This window comes from Aythya fuligula, chromosome 11, assembly GCF_009819795.1.
Source record: "Aythya fuligula isolate bAytFul2 chromosome 11, bAytFul2.pri, whole genome shotgun sequence".
Lineage (NCBI taxonomy): Eukaryota > Metazoa > Chordata > Aves > Anseriformes > Anatidae > Aythya > Aythya fuligula.
In genome coordinates, this window is record NC_045569.1 from 12789405 (window position 1) to 12810010 (window position 20606).

General features: G+C 37.7%; 1 protein-coding gene across 8 annotated transcripts in view; it reads right to left on the reverse strand.

Moving 5' to 3' along the window:
- Nucleotides 1-20606, reverse strand: part of IL16 (interleukin 16) — a 45483-nt gene that overhangs the window by 6988 nt on the left and 17889 nt on the right. For 3 of the 8 annotated variants that reach the window (XM_032194684.1, XM_032194683.1, XM_032194685.1), the window contains exons 4-15: nt 14952-15088; nt 14071-14203; nt 11938-12034; nt 11335-11477; nt 8825-8935; nt 7585-7699; nt 7028-7405; nt 5902-6019; nt 4537-4669; nt 3476-3563; nt 2508-2983; nt 13-154 (exon numbers count right to left, since the gene is read on the reverse strand). In XM_032194684.1, coding sequence (XP_032050575.1) covers nt 13-154; nt 2508-2983; nt 3476-3563; nt 4537-4669; nt 5902-6019; nt 7028-7405; nt 7585-7699; nt 8825-8935; nt 11335-11477; nt 11938-12034; nt 14071-14203; nt 14952-15088 — 2071 coding nt within the window. Of the gene's footprint in view, nt 1-12; nt 155-241; nt 285-2507; nt 2984-3475; nt 3564-4536; nt 4670-5901; nt 6020-7027; nt 7406-7584; nt 7700-8824; nt 8936-11334; nt 11478-11937; nt 12035-13506; nt 13577-14070; nt 14204-14951; nt 15089-20606 lie in introns of those variants that run through there. The other 5 variants (XM_032194690.1, XM_032194686.1, XM_032194687.1 and 2 more) reach the window with 5 other exon arrangements.

The window sequence follows — 20606 nt, forward strand, 5'->3', positions numbered from 1 at the left end:
CATTAAACATACCTAAATTTGATTTTCTTTCTTGATCTCTGCCTGCCGGAACAGCAGCTGTGTGTTCAGTATGATATGCTGTAGGAGAAGTGGCGAAGACACTGTGAGTTACGTCTGTTTGATGTCCCTCTAGCATTGGTTCTCTAACTTCCTGCTGAACAAACAGGAAATTGAAGCATGTCAGAATGTAATTATGCAAACCACACTACATGAATCTGAAGAAAAACATATTTTCATTTACTTGTAATCTGAAAAGAAATACTGAGTAGGAATCAAGTTTTCACTTCTGCTTGAGTTGTATTCCTCATATGGTTTAAATGTTTCTGTATTTCAAGAGACCCAGCCTGATATTTTATGGCACACTGGTAAACAGGCTGAAAAAAAAAATGCAGTTAACTTCCCAAAAATTTAGTCAACAGCAAAAACACCATAAACCATTTTTTTTCTCTTGAAGACCTTTTGCCCTTAAGGACAAGCTAAGTCACTACTGCACCTTCAGAACTCTCCCTTTCATATTCTTGGCTGGTAAACACGGTGAGAGGATTAATTTGAGGTTACAATGAATGCTATTGTCAGCACCATTAACAGATGCTCTTGATTCCTTTGTTAGCAATGACACTAGATTGCCATCTGCTCTATTGTGATGCTGGAAATTCCCTCTGTAGTTAAACTACAGGATTACAAATAGGAAGCAAAAACAAGCAGGGACTGTGTGTCCTGAAAAAAAATAAATAAAATAAAATAAAAATAAAGTAATTGAAGATTTTTTTAAGTTTTCTCTAGTGTGGTAGTGGTGGTTGTGCAGCTTTCTTGTTCTAGGAAAACCTTTCTCCACTCTCACTAGGGGCCTACTTGAAAGTTGTGCTTGTATTCTGTTGCTATTATATATGGACATTGTACTTTCAGTAAGTGAAGCACCATTTTGTTTTGTACCCAAACGTACAGTTTGATCTTATTCTCTACTGATAGGGATTATAGCTACTGTATTGATGCAGTTTAAAGCATGGTCAAAAACATCAATTAATCAATAATCATTCTTGGTTATGAAAAAGCAACCTTACAGTCTGCAGAATCCCCATACAAAACCTATGGTATGCAGCCTCAAACAGGCTAGTATTAAAAGGTTGGAGAAAAAAAAAAATAATAATAAAAGAAATTAAAAAAAAAAAAAAAAAAAAAAAAAGAAGGCAGCAATAAAACGTCTTAACGATCTGAAATACTTTCTGACATGAAACTCTGTTTCCCTGGGACAGAGGACTATTTGCCTGAGATATACAAACCTTCTTTCTAGAGGAAATTATTTTCATTAACAGAAAAACTTGATTTTTCACAGATTTTATTGATCTTAAGATGGATTTTTTCTCCCTATCATTTGGAATAACCGAAGGGTAAAGGATAATAAATTGTGTGCAGTGATAAGTTCAATAACTACTTAACTTCCCTGAATTTTACTTCTGGTAGGTGATTCTAGTAGCTGTTGATGAGAATGTTTCTACTGCTCTCTTCTTAGGGGGACGGGAAAACCACCTTTCATGAGGTGCTTAATTGAAACTTTCTTGGATGTTAACATTATACCTCATCTTCAGTCTAAGCTGTATCAGTTTATTTTGACTTGTGCAGGTTGGGAAATGTTTTGCTTTGCATTGAGATCTGTTCGTTTCTACTGACATTACTAAATTCAGGGGAAAGAGGTTCCATTTTTAAACAAACCACAACTTTGTTTCAGCATGCATATCTCACAATCCTGCACGCTCCTGCAAATATGAAACACTGTGTCTTACGATTTTATCTTAGATGAGAGAAGGAACTAATATTTAGTAATGTACAAATATGCACTTAATTTTTCAAATACTCATCAACACATGTGTACCTGATAACTTATATGGGTTTATTTAATACCTCATCTCTTCATCTCAAAAAAAAAAAAAAAAAAAAAAAAAAAAAAAGTGCCCAAGATTACCTGCTGCATATTGTTAGTGCTTTCTTCCGAAGAAGTCCAGTGGTGAAACAAAGCAATTGTTTCATGACTTCTCTGCTTATATGACTGTGAATTTTGAAGTTAGGAAGAACCATAGCAAGCTGATATCAGAAGCAGTCCAAACTCCTCCAGTCCCAGCCCACAGAACCTCACTGTTGCAGTCCCATTAGGACACAGAATGCTCAATACTGCCAGTGGCACATGTTCCAAGGGAATGTCAATAAGGAATTTTTCTTGAGGCTGTTCTAACTAGGATTCAAACTCGCAGTCTCAAATTTCCTTCAGACACTTCCCTGCACTCTGACCAGTTTTGAACATCATGTTTAGAACTCAGGTGGCTTCACTCAGATACATTCTCCATTATTTTCAAAACAGAACCACCTCATACCCTTCCCCCAGTCCTCACAAATATAAACACACTCTTTGTTCCCTGTTTTTCTGCTATCATTGAAGTCACTCTCTCTGCTTTACTCCTTCCCCTGCCTCACTCACAAATGCACACACTTAAATTTTGCAAATTTTGCTTTACCTGAAGGTTTGCAGAAGATGATATAGCCACTTCGGAGACAAGCTTTTCGTTTCTGTCTGCATTACACTGGTCGTTTCCTGTGCAGTCCTGCTTAAAATATTTCCTTGGTGGAGGTTTGGGCTTTGATGATTTAGGTTTTCTAACAAGAATCTCTGTTGGTTTCTTAGCATTTTGCAAGGGTCGACCTCCTTCACTACAAGTAGGAGGGGAATTTCTTTCCAAATTATTTCCAGACAATGAGTACAGCAGTCCAGGCTGTCTTGTAATTGGTACATCAATGCTATGTACCCTTTCTTTCAAGTCACACAGTTGGTATGCAGCTCCATTATTACACGAGGACCGAGGGTTGTAGCTGCTGTCACTGCTGGAGCGGGTCATTAGCTTCTGTGCCCTGCGATTGCAATAAGCAGCATTCTTTTCAATGTGTTTTTCACATGGGTGTCTTCCATGCCAGCTTGTGTCTAGTTTTTTAACACCTGTATCAGGAACACGATCAAAATGGCTATTCAGATACATGCAAAGGGCTTGCTTCTAATATTCAGCTGATTAAATTTGTGGCTAAATGCCTTCATCAGTTGATGCAAAGTTGTGATTTATGCATCACACCGTTAAAGGTGTGTCAATGGTTAAATTCAGTTCTTTGTTGTCATGGTCTTGTCACCTACTGACAGTCTAAAAAGCTTTAAGCAGCGATTTTGCACTGGAAAGGATAAGCAAGAGCAAGAAGTTGTTTGCACAATGCATTTTTTTTTTCTTGCTGTGGATCAAAGAAATGTCTTTTCTCATCATTCTTTAGTAACGTATCTTAGGAGGCGTGTTAGGAGTCATGTACTGTGAGCTCTTCTCCTCTTCTTTCTGACTCCAGGCAACTTGAGTCTTACCAAGGATTCTACTACAGCACATACTCATCCTATATATCTTCTAAAGTCAAAATTACTGCATGTCAATGAATGCAGTCATACTCTTACCTTCAGTACTCCATTGGTGTCTATCTCTTCCAGATCTGTTGCTTTCCACAGCTTGTGCAACAGCTTCTTTTAGCTGTTGCTCAGATACCTAGGAAATATCATGCTGTTATACTCTTACAAGATTGTTGTGTGATGAGTAACATTTAAATCTTGATTCCTTTTGCAAAGTTTTCTAATTTTTCTAAGTTCTCTAATTGAAATAAATAGACCTAGTTATATCATGTATCAGAGAATTTTAAAGCTAAGCAAATACACACCATCATATTGGCATATATTCCAATATAATTGAAATTTCTCTATACACATGGTTTTTATAGTGGTTGTTTTGGTAAAATGCGATCTGTCAAAGATAAATGTCCTTTTGCATATTTCACTAGAAATTTAATTATAGACTTACCAGTGTAAGATGATTTAATACTGAGTTTTTATGATAATTTAATGCAATGAATTAAACATTATCATTTATACTGCACTTGTGTTACGAAGCATTTTGTAGAAAATTATTTTAAGAAAAAATATTTTAATAACAAACATTGGTTGAGCAAGCCCTAAATTTTCATTATGGTATGGAAGATGATGGCTGTATAAATCTTTCTTCCCCCCTTCTCCATCTTTCAGGGTGGAGGGGTATGTTCCCTCTTCCAAGGGAAAAATTATTTCTTCTTATTAAGAATCCTTTCTTGAATACAGTTTATTGTTCTAAGAAATATATTTTGTTTTATCCCTTAAATGTTATTTCTGTAGTTTTCTTATTCACAGCACAGAAACTTATGTAAGACTGTCTCCATCAATCTTCAAATCTTACTTGATTATATGTAAGATCATATCTCAGGTTTGTACCGTAATCTGTCTCATACTTGCAGTGATGCTTATAGAGGGATCACAATCTTTCCTATCAACATTCTTTCACTTGCTTGTAGATTAGCACCTGTCTTCTTACTTAATCTTAGTTCATCAGTTTGGTGTTTTTTTGTTTTTTTGTTTTTTTGTTTTTTTGTTTTTTTGTTTTTTTTTGTTTTTTTGTTTTATTTTTTTGAAAATCAGAAAGAATACAATGATACCTGTGGTTCAGGGTGTCTGCTGATAATAATTTGCACTGCACCAGGATCACAGTGACTCAGCATGGCATAAACTTCATTAAGAGTCATATTTTGTACTGATGCTTCATTAATTTCAATAATTTCATCTCCACACCTACAGAGATATATATATATAAAAAAAAAAAAGATGTGAATAAAACAGATGTTTTGTTTTCCTCCCAACGTTGTCTCACCCATGTAAAAATATGCAAGAAACAGATTCCACGTGGTTGACCTCTAATTTGATCACAGATTAATCACCATGTCTCATTGTTCCCTTTACATAAAATGGAATTGGAATGAGCTGGATGTCGAGTTTTCTTCAATTTATGGACTTGTTGCATGCAATTTATGAACTTCATGCTCAGCTATGCATGCTTTGTGTCTGTGATCTTTCTGCTGTATGCAGCTCAGCTGCAGTTTCCACCTACATCTTCCTTCCTTCCTATCCAGTTAACACTTCACTTTTCATATTTTTATGGTCTGTTAGTGTTCTGCTAGTGTAATGGTCTCTTAAGATCAGAAAGGATGTTCATACTTCTGCTACATATGAATAACTTGCTAATACAAAAATTCTAATGACAAACTGTTGTAATCCTGGTGGCTGCTAGACTGAACCTTTCCAGATTAAATCCTTATTTTGCCCACATAGAAACTGAGAACACTCTTCTCTGCATTACTGAAAATACCCACATGCATTAAGAGGCCTACTGAAGCCATTGATTCATATCGTACAAACTTTCAAATAGTGAAGAACAGTTTTTTCAGCTAAGTTCTTGGGCATATATAGAGAGGAAGATTACAGAGCACACAAAGTTATATCAAAAAAAGCCTCACTGAAAATGCTGTGTTCTATTAAACTCTAAATATGTTCAACATGACTACTTGTTCATAAATCTTATGAGGTGAATTTCTACTAAATATCTTTTTGTATATTTTATTTTTATTGCTGAGAGGGGATAGAATTTGAAGAGCTTTCATAAGGAAAAATTAGTGCCCATGCAAGCCAGAATATGCCATCTATTTATTTATTTATTTTTCCCCCAGATATGTTTTTATTGCTTCACTTAGAAATCTTCTCCATAAAGAATTCTTTATGCTTGTCTATGTCCTCTAAAGCTTGCCAAGTGTAGACAAAAGACAATAGTGCCACTGGGTTGCTATGTTTCTAGAAATCCCAGATATTACAACTATACATGTCCAAACACTCAGAATAGCACACGTGCTGTAAACCCAAAACTTCCAGAAAGCACTATGACTTCCTGCCCAATCAGGTCAGATATAAAACTATAAAACATATCAGAGCAATGGAAAACTTTTGTCATAAGACACTCTTTTTCATCCTACCTGAGTCTCCCATCCATATGCGCCACAGAACCTGGTGAAAGGGTGTGAATAAAAATCCCTGAAATACACTGGAAGTAGGGGATGCTACATAACCCAATTCCAAGGCCAACACCTGGCTCTGAAAGAAGTAATAATTTTAAAGAAGCATAAGAAACAGTTAAAAAAAACAATTGGAGATAATGTATTTTTTAAAACCATCCAACTGTCTTCAGTTTAAATAACTTATTCTGAATGAACCAGACACCTACTCTTGTGCTTATTAATTTTACATATCCAATATTAGCTGTTGCTCCTACTGCTTTTTTTATCCATCCAAGATCCGGTTCATATTTCATTACTGGTACATCACAAACATGGTGCGATGCAAGTTTATTTTACAAAAAAACCTTTCATGACAGTGGAATTCAAACATCTTCACAAGGAAACAGAATTAAAAAATTAAGGAGTAAGTGTGATGTGCGGCCTTTGTTTGATGTATCATCATAATCCTCTTTCTGCATTCTATAATGCTGCTTAAGATTTTTGCAAATTCATTCTTTGTACACTAATGCCAGATCCCATACTGTTTGATAAGTCATACTGTTACCTCACATAGACTTTTCTTTGTTTGTTATTTTGATGTTCCCATGTTTAAAAGTGTATTTCATCCTGTCTGTTGTTGTTTAAAAATAGATAATAGAAATACAAGAAGATAGGTATATATTTTATTTCTTTTTAAGCCTTTTCAAGAATGAAACAAGCTGCTTGAATAATAAAAAGATAAATCATAAAATATCCTTGAATAATAAAGGATAAAAGTTGCATAATCTGCTTAATAGCTAGTAGTTGTTGCTAAGAGATTTACTTTTTCATGTGATGGACATGAATGTGACAATCAAATGCTTGAGTTTTAAAAAATAAATAAGTAAATAATAAGGATTGGCTCTTGAGGACAGATGGTATTCAAAAACCTGCTGTTGAAGGATAGTTGTTAGCACTGGCAGGTACCAAGATCTACTTTAGTACGTCTGGAAAGAAAAACTTAAGAAAAGAACTAGGTTAGTGAGGAAAAATTCAGATATCAAATTAATAGTGTTTTGTGAATCAGTGCCTTGGTTGCAAGTGCTAAATTAATTTTGGAACTTACCTTTGTTGAGGCTAACTTCCATTATTACCCTGTCATTGGGCTTTGTAGCATTTAATGAGAATGTTGTGCTTTCTGAACTGAAAGAGCTGTTTTCTTTGGTTATGCATATACTAGAGCTCAGTGACTGGCACAAGTGGGGTGACAAGTAGCTGGAAGCAGAATGTGGTGTGCTGAAGCTTGTCCTGACTGTAAGTGTCAGAAGACCCTTTTTGGCCTGTTGGAAAGAAAAGATGATCGAATGGGTTGACTTAACATGCATGTTGCATATAAAGACTGAAATTGTGCTGGAAGGAGAGTACATAACCTTGAATTTTTGTAGAGCATCATAATGTGTTAATCCATGCATTGATTCTCCATTCAGTTCTAGGATTTCGTCACCTGTTTTTAAAATAGAAAGTCAGACTGTTACTATACTGTGCAGTAAGTTGCATTATAAATGTAGTCAAAAGGAGACTTGGAAATGCAATAATGGATGCAGATGTAAAAGTCACTTATGGCGCATTTTAGCTTTACTTTAATCTGCTGTTAGATATCATTCTTTGGGAAGGATATCCCACCTTCTTGCAGCCTTCCATCAGCAGCAGCAGCTCCACCAGGAAAGATGGTTTTGACATAGATGCCTATTGGCCCATAAATGCTGTCTTTCCCTCCAACAATGCTGAAGCCCAGACCCTAATTTTTGGAACAAAAAATGATGTGTGTGAGCCTAAATTCAGTTTTCATAATACCTTATTTGCAGTGTTTTCTGTATTAGCTATATAGGAAGTACTAACTAACAGAATAGTATAATCCATGAAATCAAACAAACAAAAAATCAAACAAACAAAAAACTTTATGCCAGTAGTAAAAGCAAATGAAAATTTCAGTTGAATACTCTCGTGATTTGCATTTTGTTTCAGTTGCAAATGATTACTTTCCAATTATAAACACACAGGAAGGCTTCTAAATCCCTCCTCCTCCCACCTTGGACCAGTATGCAACCTTGAGAGATTCATTTATCTGTTGTTTTCCTTGATTTACTTTCCCATAAGCGAGAGTAATAAAACCACCATATAAAATCTTGATCTCTCAACTAACTGGAGACATTCAGAGGAAGGTCTTGTGGAGATGTCTGTCTCTTACCCTCTACCAAACAGAGATAATGCATCTTGTAAGCTTAAGCAATGCTGATAGCTCTTCGTACGTAGACAGCACTCTTTGATTTTTTTTTTTCCCTTCTTTCTTATATAAAAAGTCAAATGCTATCTGCTACCCTCAGAAGGATGTTATAAGACTAATTTGTACCTTTGAAGCCATTTAACATCTCTCAAATGAAAAATTAAAATACTATGCTGATGATGTCCTTATATCATCCCAAAACAGAGACGATAAATTATGATTTTGTAAATGATGGTTATCATGCTTCATGGAATAACTTCTGAGAGTCATCTCACAGCTTAAATAGTTATAATTAAAATATTAAATACTTAAATAGTTATTAATAACTTTAGAACCTTATTCGACAAGTTCAAAAGTTATATTTTTAAGTTCATAGCTTCTGTATTCTCTCTGTATTCTGTACTCTCTGTTTTCTGCATCTTCAATGACAATAGTTTTTTAGATATAATTTCACAGATATTTCAGTAGGTTAACAAGGTAATTATGATAACTAATCACTCCTAATAAAGCCTGGATATTAGTTGGTAATCCAGAAGTAGCAACTTAAATACCCTGAAGTAATTTCCTTGAACTTTGCAGATCACATTTGGGAAATAAATTAAAACTCCATTTATGTTATATTAACAGAACCAACCTCACCTTCCCTTGTCCTTTCATCAGTACGATGTTTGAGATTACTGAAGCCTGTGAGCCACAAGATGTGTGCACTAGTTGTGCTGTACTTAGTGATCTAGACGGCCTTGAAATTGCCTGTGGACATAAAAATAAAAATAATAATAATTAAAAAAGATATACTCTTAATGCAGAACCATTTATTATTTTTTTTTTTTTGATTTAGATTAGAGTAACTTGTTTATTTTAAATGTTCTTCTTTATAACTGATGCTACTAAGTGCTTTTAAAAAATCTTTCTCATTTTCTGAAGTTGGTTGTTTCTTCAGCTGATCAGTTTGCATGGAACTGAAGACCACACTGAGTAGTAAGGGCTTTTTATGCTAAAACAGGCCTTCTTTTGTGGTACATTCAGCAGTTGGTGGTCTGTCTTTTGCTATCTTTAAATGCACATGACTTGAACTTTGAGGTCTTGCTTATTGAAATTGCCCTGTAGTGACTAAACTAGAGCAAAACTAAAACAACTGGCCCTTGAGGTTGTGTGGTGGTGTAGAGAGACACATTTTTGTGGTCTTACTTGACTCTCCATGCCAAAATCTTGTTTATGGCTATTATGGGTCATAGGCAAGTATTATCTTATTTATCTCTAAGAACTTAAATAAGAAACAAGAAGTTCTAACTTCTTCCCTCATTTTTGCCACAGAATATAATGGGACATACAGAGCCCCTTTTCTGCATTTCCCAAAAATGTGCACTAATTAGTGCTTACAAAAGCCCTTCATACTACAAACTACTCTTCACTGTTTCCATAAGCAACCAAATACATGTAGATTTCTTTCTACATCTGAAACAGGTGAAGTACATTCTTTTTGCTTGATAACCAAAACAAGGAATTTCTCAGTGCTTTCTCTTCCATTCCGCAGCTAGTAGATGTATTCCAACCCCTGAGATCTGACCCATTTTAATGAACCTTTAATGAAATATTTAATGAAAACCTCCTAACTGAACATAGAATTGGGAATTAGAAACTAATTTAAGCACTGACAAAAGTCATTACCTAAAGCTAACACAAAGAACAAGGTTCAGAAGGGCCAGAGTTAACAGAACTCATTTACAAGTCCAAGCAAATTTAACACTTTTTTTTTTTATGCAGTAAAATGAAACTAGCAGGTGTGAAAGTGCGTGGAATATCAGTGAAAAATTAGGCTTCTATATATGCAAAAAATAAGGCTCAATTTGACCTGAATACAAGCTTATTTATTCAACATGGTATTGGGAATATAAGTAAGAAAAGGGAGGTGCTATGAAAGACCAAAAATATACTCTAGTAAGTGTACAGTGCCACATCAAGGTGATTGTTTATTCCCCTTTTTCAGGTCTCCTGAATCTGAAAGTGGAAATCTTCAAATTTCCTCTGCTTCTGTTTGTGAAAGGAGCTATTTCTGTCTGTGCAAGATGTGCTTTGTATATCTGTGTGTGATGTACACAGAACAGTACCCAGAACTGGGATGCCACCAAAGAACCTCTGGATGGGCAGCACCTGCCATGTGCGACCTCCAAGCAAGATGAAGTCCTGCAAGTCCCTGAGGGTTTGTCTGCACGGGCATTGTTTGGTTGGGATTTGTGCTCTGGTTTGCCACCTCCTCAGCCCTTTAAAGCCCTCATCCAGGCTCTGGTGTCCTCAGAGTAAAGGACTGCCCAGGAAAAGGTAGGGCAGCAGCAACGAGACCCCCAGCCAGGCTTCAGAAGGTGGCAGCCAACTGTGAGGAGTTTTGTCTTCATCACCCCACTCCAGGCTTGAATCTGGGGACTTCAGCCACAAATATACCCATGTGCCCTCTAACCTGCCTCTGCTCTTCTGGCCTGAAGTGGATTGCTTAGCATCCACCTGGATAGCAAAGGGGCATATGTTAATGAGGTTGTTGAAATACGTCTGACTCACAGTGGAGTAGAAAGTGGGACACCTCACACAACTAGGGGCAGTGACTACCAGCCACGAGGCGAGTCCATACCTGCTTATGGCCATGTCTGGGCCAATGGAGGTGACTCGGGAGGCTCACGGCGGCAGGGCCCGAAGCTCAGGCCGGGGTTTTATCAGCCACGTGCACAGAGCATCTCCACGGCCAGCGGCGGGGAGACACCCAGGAAAGGGCCTCTTCAGCGGTGAGCTCTGAGGTGGCTCCGGGTGGCTACCAAGGTGGTGCAAACCACACGGGGCGATTTACACACACTGTAAAACCTGCCGGGGCAAGGGGAGGGAGAAGCTGCTGAAGAAAAGGGGTTTTGCTGGCACAGTACTTTGCCTGCTCTCCTGCTCCCCATGGAGGAGGTGTGGGGTTTTAAACAGAGGTAGCAGGCAGAGACTGGAGGCGTCTCCAGCGCCATCTTCCCGGACAGGAGGCGTCTCTGGCGCCATCTTCCCTGACAGGGCTTGTGAGGAAGGCACTTTTGGTGGAAAGCGTGGCTGCCAGCGTCATTCCAAGATTCTCATCTGAGTGTATTTTGTATGTTTTTCAGGTGATTTCCTGTAGTACTTACTGGGGTTCTCCCTCCAGAGCAGTCCAGCTGCTGGGAAAGTGATTTCCGACTGGTGTGGAGAGCGTGGGGCTGCCGATCTCTGAAGGGCACGGATTTCCGGGGTGTTGTGCAGTCTGTCTCCCCTGTCCAGTACGGGTTTATGCCTGCCAGACATGGGGAAAGGTCTCAGTTACTTCTCCTAGTTTTTGGCATTTCTGCATGTTCATCTAATATGGTAAATTTTACTTAGAAATGTTTTTCCAGATGTAAATTTCTGTGAAGGGAGTGATCTTTTTTAATGTTAACTGTATGAGTAGCCATAATGTTAAGTATAGCAAAAGCAAACATTCCCTACCAAAAGAGCATTGGTTTATTTAGAACCTTCAGAAACCAAACAAACCAAAACTTAAAATTGAATGTTTATGCACAACACCCTTGATTGTAGGATATTGTGAATATAAACAGTGATGATTTTTGGTCAGTAGTTCATAGCTGAGGATCTCAGCCTAAGTCTGGACAACAGGTGCAATTTCTTTGAACGCTGCAGTACCATCACACGATGGAGTGTTGTGCTGTTTGCTCTCTGAATATTACAAGAAGAAAGATAACTCCTTTGCAACTTACTGGTTGAGTTACTGCGAGTCCGTTGACATGTGGCTTTATTGTGCAAAAAACAACCATTTTGTATTTCCAGAGGTCTTTCCTTACAGGTTGACATTTCCTTAAGACAAACAAACAAAAAGATCAGGGACATTTTAAGCAGAAATTCTTCCACCTGTTGATTTTTTATAAGAAGACCACAAGAAATTCTGGAAAGTGATCTCAATTTAAAAATAAATTTTCTACTAATTTGGCTTGCAGAAATTGCAATCTGAATGCAAAACATGGAGCAAAGTTAATTATTTAAAAAGGATGATAAAAGAGAACGCAGCTCAAAGTTTTGCTAGAAACATCATTATAACTTGCCAAAGGAGTAACAGAAATAGATTCTGGTCTTTAGTCAGAATGGACAGAAAATTAATGGTCATCCCCAGTCAATTCAGAGAGACTAATGTCTCGATGTACGGTAAATGGTAGCCATACCAGTCTAACTCTTGGAGGTGACTGGCACTTTTGGGAACTAAGCTTTCCTTGTCTTAGAAGGTCATTATTTTCAAAAAGAAGGTGTTTAGACCCAGCTTTGCAAAGGTGAATAGGTGACTCCTGCTGATCTTAAAAGGATGACCAAATATGATCTGGGTGTTTAAAAACCTTTGTGGCCTAGGCTTTAGTGCTTTCCAAAAACTCAACCCCTTCTAATTGGAATGTTGTACTTCAAACTATGGCCACTAGTTCTAGCATTTAAAAACGTGTAGGTAACACTTTCAGGATTTTAAATACAAGTTTTTAAAATAGTTTGAAAATAAATAAATGATAACAACTGAATAACAGTTTGATGTAAGGAATAACTACTGGGTGTATATGGTTTTTGATAGCCCTATTTCTGTCATAACACAAGGAATGCCACTGATGAAGGAACCACAGTTAAAGGAATAACATAATTGAATGCAGACCGCATAGAGAAACTGATTGAAGTATAATAAAATTCCAAATATATAAGGGTTTTGGTCAGAAATATTCTGAAGGGCTTAAGAAAGTCATAGAGCACCATCAGAGCAGGATCCATATGTTCTACCTTGCCTGGGGTCAACCAAGACAAATCCCTTCTTCCAGAAGCCAAACAATAGTGCTGTTTGTTTCTCAAGAACTAAGCAATGGTAATTTTCTCCTTCGACAGCAGGTGGAGACATCTGCTAAGTAGCTAAATCCTACTAGGTCTTTCTGGTCCCTTTCTCTAGGGAGCTTTTCATAATTTAAAAAAAAAAAAAAAAAAAAAAAAAAAAAAAAAAAGGCAGATCCTTAAAGAGACATTATGAAACTGCTTTTGGCAGTGTTTCTCTCACGAGCCAGCTTGCATGAAAAGCCTTTTCTGTCAACCTTAAGTATTTTGTAGTAGATTTGTCTTTAAATGTGCAGTTCCCCTGGCTGCATCTTGGGTGGTACTATACTACAATAGTTTAATATAGTCCATCTCTGGCCACTTAGGCATTTAAAGGAGTGAAAATAAACAAAAAATTTGGCAGAATCCAGTAGACATCTGTGTGAGACAGTTCACAACACTACAATCTTAGAAAGAGGTACTTTGTACCAGACCTGATAGCAGCTTCAGTCAGGATAGTTTTCTCATTCCAGGATTATACCAGAACTTTTTAAGTTATTCTACTGTAGATTTAAAAGCAGAAGATGACTTGTCTCTGTAGCAGACTCCGGTAGCATTCATCCCAAGAACTTCCTAGCTGTAGACCGTACATTAAAAAAAAACAAAACAAAACAAAAACAAACAAGCAAAAGAACAAACTCACTACTTCAGTACATGGCCTGCTTTCTGGATTCATAGATCTTCCTTTAATCCACCTCTGTCTTTGCTCAACTTCCAAATGGCAAATGAAAATTGGCAAGCAATTGGTTTCTAAAAGGAGGGATTGTACAGCCTTTGCTAGAACTTCCCAGGGACTTGGCTTCCCCATAGCCTCTGTTTATCTGGGAAAAAGCTATGCTGAAAGCTACCAGAGTCTGACCACAAGAGGTTTGGGGTTTTGTCAGGAAGAGCAAAAACATGTTCTTCAAATGTCTGCTGCACAAATTCCCCTTCTCTATCAAGTAAATGTTGTCAAATCACCCCACAGTTGGAGGGGAAAACACAACTTTCATGCTTACTTTGCTAGCCATCACTATGTTCACCAGCCGTGTTGATGATTGAATGAGAGTTTCAGCCTCTTTGCCAGACAGATCTTTAAGTGATTGTCCATTTAGTGCTAACAGTTCATCCCTTGGGCTCAGACAACCATCCCTTAAAAAAAAAAAAAAAAAAAAGAAAAAAAAAAGAAAATAGGAACATGCATGCATATCATTTTATAGATGAACAATATGGCACTAGTGTGTTACATGCCTTACTAAGGAGTGAACTGCAATTTTCCCCTTGCCTTGAACACAGCTGCCATGGCATGTTTTGATGTATGATGCACCCCATCCCTTGCTAGGACTTCTTCCCGTCGCTACTCCCTTCTGCTCAGTCCTGGTGATCAACAACTACCTTTCCATATACAGCTGCATCCATCAATAGCTTAGACTTCAAGTGTACCTTAGAATAAAGCCATGGTAAGTACTATTCTTGCTGTATGGCTGCTGTCCTGCTCCAGACACCCAGGGACACCCTGATGTGGCTGGTTGCACTGTCCTGACCATGAATACTGTTACTTGCAAGCTTTCCTGGGCTCTAACTACTCTGCCTTTACTATCAGGGCTCTTGTTTTGCCTTAAGTTCTCAGTGCCAAATGGTTCAAGCCACTAGTATCTATCTGTACTACCTATGGGGGCAGAGCTCAAGTGTGAGCCATTCCCTCCCTTTTCCTGCATTTCCCTGCCTGGAAGCTCCCATGCTGGCCAGCTTGTTGTATGTACACATGCTCAAGGACTTTGAATAGCTTGCAACCAGGCTCCTATGACAGCAGAAAATAACCCATGTTTGTCATGGTCATGCAAAATCCATGCAGACAAATAGCTCCTTAATAAGCTTACTAACTCCATACATACTGTACCTGTTTGCTGTGCTTCCAGCAGGTACCTTGCAGCCCATGAACCCTTTCCAGAGAGGTGCACAGTTTGGATTCCTAGAGAGCTTGATTCCTGAGCTGCTGTTCCCTGTGGTTGTACACAATCTGCAGATGCAGCTGTCCTGATTCAGGAAGATGAAAGATTGCATTGAAAGAAAACATACCAAGGATGTTAAAAGTTACTTATCTTGAGCCTTTTTAAGAAATGCAGAAAATGTCCTTAGAACCAGACTGCCTTTAAGATGAAAAGACCTTTATAACACTGTGCAATTGTGAATGAATAATTGTGTTATAGAGTCAGTGTTTAGAAAAAGTTGTTTTCCTTAGGACATTAGTGGCTTCAGTCTAAAAGAGTGAAGTACTACAGCAGAGTGCCTCTTTGCACAGAGGGGAAGAGAACTGATAATACACTTCTCATAGTAACTAGATAAATTCTGCCTATGCTAACAATTATAAGAAAAGACAGGGAGGAAAAGTAAACATACACCAGAAAAGGAAATACTCCAGAAACACAAGATGTCTGAATGAAAAATAAGTGTATACAAAACATTGGAAACTCCACCCCAGCTGCTGACTTTTTAAGGAGGGGGTAGGGAGCAAAGATGACTGCAACAGTGGAAGATTTTGTCTGCTCCAGACTGAGGTTGCTGTAGTCTGTGTGTTGCATCTGGAGGACTAATTGTAAGCACATTTGTAACACAGTTATGAATCATTAACATGTGGGCATACAGAAAGAGAAATAGTCTTAAGTCATATGAGTAAATAAAGCAAGGAATGAATTGACTAAGCATACAAAGGACAACACATTTGTCTAGGAAATACACTCCTGTAGCACAAATACTTAAACACTTACAAATTCCAAAGAAACAAAGGAAACTGGGAAGTTAGCACACCATTTCTTCTCCATTTGCTCAGTTACATATCCTAATTCAAGTATTCACTCATTCTCCTCCCAGCTAAATCCACTTTCCCTGCCCCCACCAGCCTCTCCATACTCCACAAAATGAAGAGGGTCCTTAGTGTATCCTGGATCCAGGCTTGTTCCCAGGAGATCTGTATGACTGGGGTATAGATTTCTGAAGGGGAAGCACATTTCGTATGTTAGGACAGGCCATTGTCAGGAGTGCTGTCTCATTCACAATATATGGGAATTGACGGTCGGTATTGCTCCAGGATCCCCTGGTCCGAGTGCCACGAACTATTTCCAGTGATTTAAAGTCTTCTGACAGCACAAGGAAAGCTGTGTAATCATCTTCTTCAGCATCACTAGGGTTTCATTTCTGCTCTAAGCAGAGTTCATCTAGCCATGAAGGTTAGAACCATTATGCCCTTTCACCACAGATCAATAGGGATCACAATATACCTTAGAATCATAGAATCTGACTGACAACAAAGGCAAACTTTGGATTTACAGCAATTTCAATAGAGGTCATTGACATCCTGGATGTTGAAGCCTGGTTCCCATTCTGAGACCTGCCAGAGTAAATCTAAGGCTGTGAATGAAAGAAGTATTTGAGTTTGAGCCCTATGCTCACTACAGACTGAATTCAGTAGGTAATGGGTAAGGGCTATACTTGTATTGACCGACTTGTTAACTCTGTGGGTTTGCTTGCATTCCAGATTGTCTGCCATTACTGAGGAGTGTCTGAATTTTACGAAGCCTCTTTTGTTCAAGAAGAGTACTTCTAGTGAGTGATAGGTAAATGCATGAGTATGGACAAAATTCTATATTAAACCAGTTTGTTTGAACTCTAGTATTAGTTTTGGAGCTTCTGTATTTACTTTTTACCTAAAGTAAATACCATTGGGAAATACCTGCTTGAAATCGGGACTATGTGATATTCTTTTTTTCTTTAAAATCTTTAGTATGGTGAGAAAACAAAGATTAGAATTCTAATGTCTTAAAAGTCAGATCTTGAGTAGCAAAAATTGTTAGCTAACTTTATGAATGTTTTTTATTTGCTTTATGTATTAGTAAGAAATTACAGGCTACATTCTGCAAACATGAAGCATTCATTAAATTTTTAAGGTTTTCAGAAGGGCAATGTGCTAATTCTAAAGCATAGAAAGATGTAAGATAGATATTAAAGGTAGAATCCTTTAGTCTTTTGTACTGCTCCCCTGGAATATGTTGACATGCTCTCACTAGTATTGGTTAGGTACACACATGGAGAACTTTGCATAGTTGTTCATCTTTCTCCATTTCAGTCTGGATTTAACTTAAGAGTGGGTCTTTTCAGACTGTCCCTAACTTGTCTCTGTTAAGAACATCATCAGTTACGCTCCTACTCTTCCAGTAACTTGCTCATAGTGCTCAGCTGCTGCGTTGATAGTATTTATAAAAACCTTTGTAATCTAATTGTCAGAAAGGCATTTGGCTCTCATCAGTTTCTCAGGACTTCACAAAGGTGCAATTGGTTTGGCTCTGAAGGTTTTTTGTTGTTGTTGTTTGTTTGCTTGTTTTAGCACTGTTTAAGTCCTTTGGGAAAGATGTGTTTTGTACAATGGGACAAGTGCTAGGGTGGTAATTTGGGGACATACATGTGAAATGACAGCAATGAGAACTTATATGAACGTTCTTTCTAAGAGCAATCAGTTGCATACACTTACTCAGTTGGAAGAAATGTTAAATGAACTGCAGAAAAATCTTGGGAAAAAAATTTGTTTAAATCTGTAGTCATCTTACCAGGTTGGGCTACATTTCAAATAGGCTGTGTGTGTCGATACTTTTCAAAATTCATTTATGTGAATTACTTAAAAATTAAAAAAGATTACTGGGCTGCAGACACATGTGGCAAATATCTGTACGTTGTCAGCATTTGCACTTTTGGGGATCTTGGATATAGATCACTATATTCAGATCCAAGTTGTTGCAACATGACAGAAAATTAATAAAAGCTGTTCTTTAGAAAAATAAGCACTTGACCAATTCACGTTCCAGCATTCAATTTGCTTTGGGTTTTGTTCTTTAATGTCTTTTATTTCCTGTCTCACTTGTTATTTTATGCATAGAAATACTGCTGATGGTTCCAAAAGTAAAGGCAGTATTTGTTTTGTATCCTCCTCCCTTTTAATGCGTCCTGCTGTTTTTGCAAGGTGATTTATAGCTCTGAATGTAGCAAATGCTGAAAATTTGCTAAAATAATGTTGACAGGTTTGGTGTGTGAGCAGGTGGATTCTACGTCAACTTTGCCTTCTCATTATTAGAACATATGTTTAAATGTGTATTTGCGGCCAGTGAATAAAATCTTTCTCTGCTTATAAGGGCCTTTGCAACCCAACACTTTGAAAGTGCATTATAAACAAAATTAGTCTTTAAGTTGAATCTACTTTACTGAAACATTAAAATCAAAGGTAGATTTCAAGAGTTTAACTTCTTAAATTCATTTGTGTTGCAGGTGAGAGTAGATTAATTTTTCATATGTTTTGTTCTGGAAAAGTCATTTGCAAGTCCAGGCCAACTCTCTCCTTATCCTCTTCTTTTGTCATGCCAAATGAAAAGTTTGAGGATGTTTTTTTATCTGACATTTAAGAGATTTCTTTTCCCTTCATGTTCTCATTAAACATTTCTAGCCCAGAGTCCTGTCTCAAAACATCTCATTCCAGATGTTGTTTTGAAATAAGGGTAACCATGGCATCTGTGAAAAACTAAAAAACTTTTGTGCACTCTTAACATAAGACACAGTAGTTAGATTGTCTGAAATGAAGTAAAGTGTTATACAAGGCTAGTTCAAGTAAGGTCTTTGACTCAGTTAACTAACCATATGACAATGAGTTGATTGTTGTTTTAAAAAGGCCAACAAAATAAAAAATAAAACAAAAATTCTTACAACAGTACAATAGTGAATTTAAATATTTGGCTTTTCTGGCCTTCTGACTGTGAAATGGCTGGGATTTCCAAGTGGAAGTTTAAGAGAATACAGCCTTTGGGGATTTTCTTCAAGAACCATTTTTTTCTGTATAATTTCTAACAAGTTTCAGCATATCTCTGGTACAAACTGACGTGAATGTGACTCCACTGATTCTGACATGCCCTAGCCAATGTCTTGGTCCTTCCAAAACATTTATAGTAGATGTGATTCATTTTCCCAGCAGCATATTCCCTTTGCAATTAATAAAATGGTAGAAGCCAGAATGCCTTTAGATGATGCAAGAATCAGGGCATAGGATTCGGGTTCTGCCCTCCATAGACAATCAGAATATTAGATGTTACAGACAGACCTTTCCGCCCTTCGTTGGTATGTTTTTTTCTGGGAGCCTGTGCCTTGGACCACATTTTGCAGCATGCACTATCTTAATAAAACAGCCTCTTTTCCAACTTGCTCTGGGGATAGCATGGCCCTGATGTCACAAAACAGGAAGGCTGGAAAGACAGAGCAAATAGAAAAAGGGAGGAGAAAACATAAATGTCTAAATAAATAGTATCCCTTACTTGCTTTGTTTTTCCATCCTTCCCATAGGCTCATGTTCAAGACATTACAGTCTGTTGCCATAACGCTTGTCCTGGTACCAAGCAGCCAACTAACTGGCTTTTGCACAAAGGCGAGTTAATAAAAATAATTCTTGTGACGACCAAGAGAGAAAATGACCTTTTGCTTTTTTCCTTCTTCAAGCAGACAGTCAGGGACCTAGGGGAGCAAGGACAGAGAAGTTTCTAGAACCTAGAGGAATCACACAGTCCGATTAGTTTGGATCCAACGTTTGTGTAAAGAGCCATCCCTTCCAGTTTACAGTTTATTCTAAATGTTTTTTCACCCCTACCACCATCCTCTGTGGCTCATACCTCAGTGCTTCCCAGACTGTCCACAGTGCAGGGAGGAGAGCCCATTGACTGTAATGTAATGCTTCTGGGAGCATCTCTCATACCCAGCATAGACTGCTGTTCTCTGAAGAACAAGTCAATATTGTCTACTCCTGTCCATCCTTCCTACAACTGACAAAGCCTCAGAGTTTGTAATGACATGAGCAGGCAAGGCCGTCTTCAAAAGTGTTTGCTTTGTCAGTGCATCAGGTATCAGATAATTTTTTTCTTTTTTTTTTTTCCTTTTCAGGCCAACTGAAACTGCTGAGTTTGTGAGAAGCAAACTATAAAGCAGATCTGCTTATTTATATATTGACAAGCTGGTTTTCCAGCTCTGTCAGTGCCAGAGTAAATACGCCTCACTTTAGAAACTAAGTGGTCCAGGAGCTGGCTGAATGGATGATGCCCAGGTAATGCCGGGTGCTGTAGGCACAGTGAGCAAGAGTCAATATGAGTGAATCTTGGAACAAAGAAACCAAATGAATTAAAAGACTGTTCTCATCATTGTTAGCAGTACATTTAGAGAAGGGGGAGAAATCATTGCTATTTAGAATATATAATGAAAGTAGAGGAGATGCATTGAAAAGGATATGAGGTTAATGGATCACACTGAGATATTCTTTGTCAGGTACCATTTTAGAGTGTGTGAGTTATGTGCTATAAGATTTTGATCCAGCTGTTCTTTGCCTGAGTGTGCATGGTGATGTGTTATTTGCTTTTATTATTTTTGTACAATTGGTCAGACAGAAAGAAAGAAATTGTTGGAAAGTCTGTGAACTAATGGCCCTTAAGTGTGGCATCTCTACTTGCCTTTCTGCAGAGCAACATGTAGGTGAATA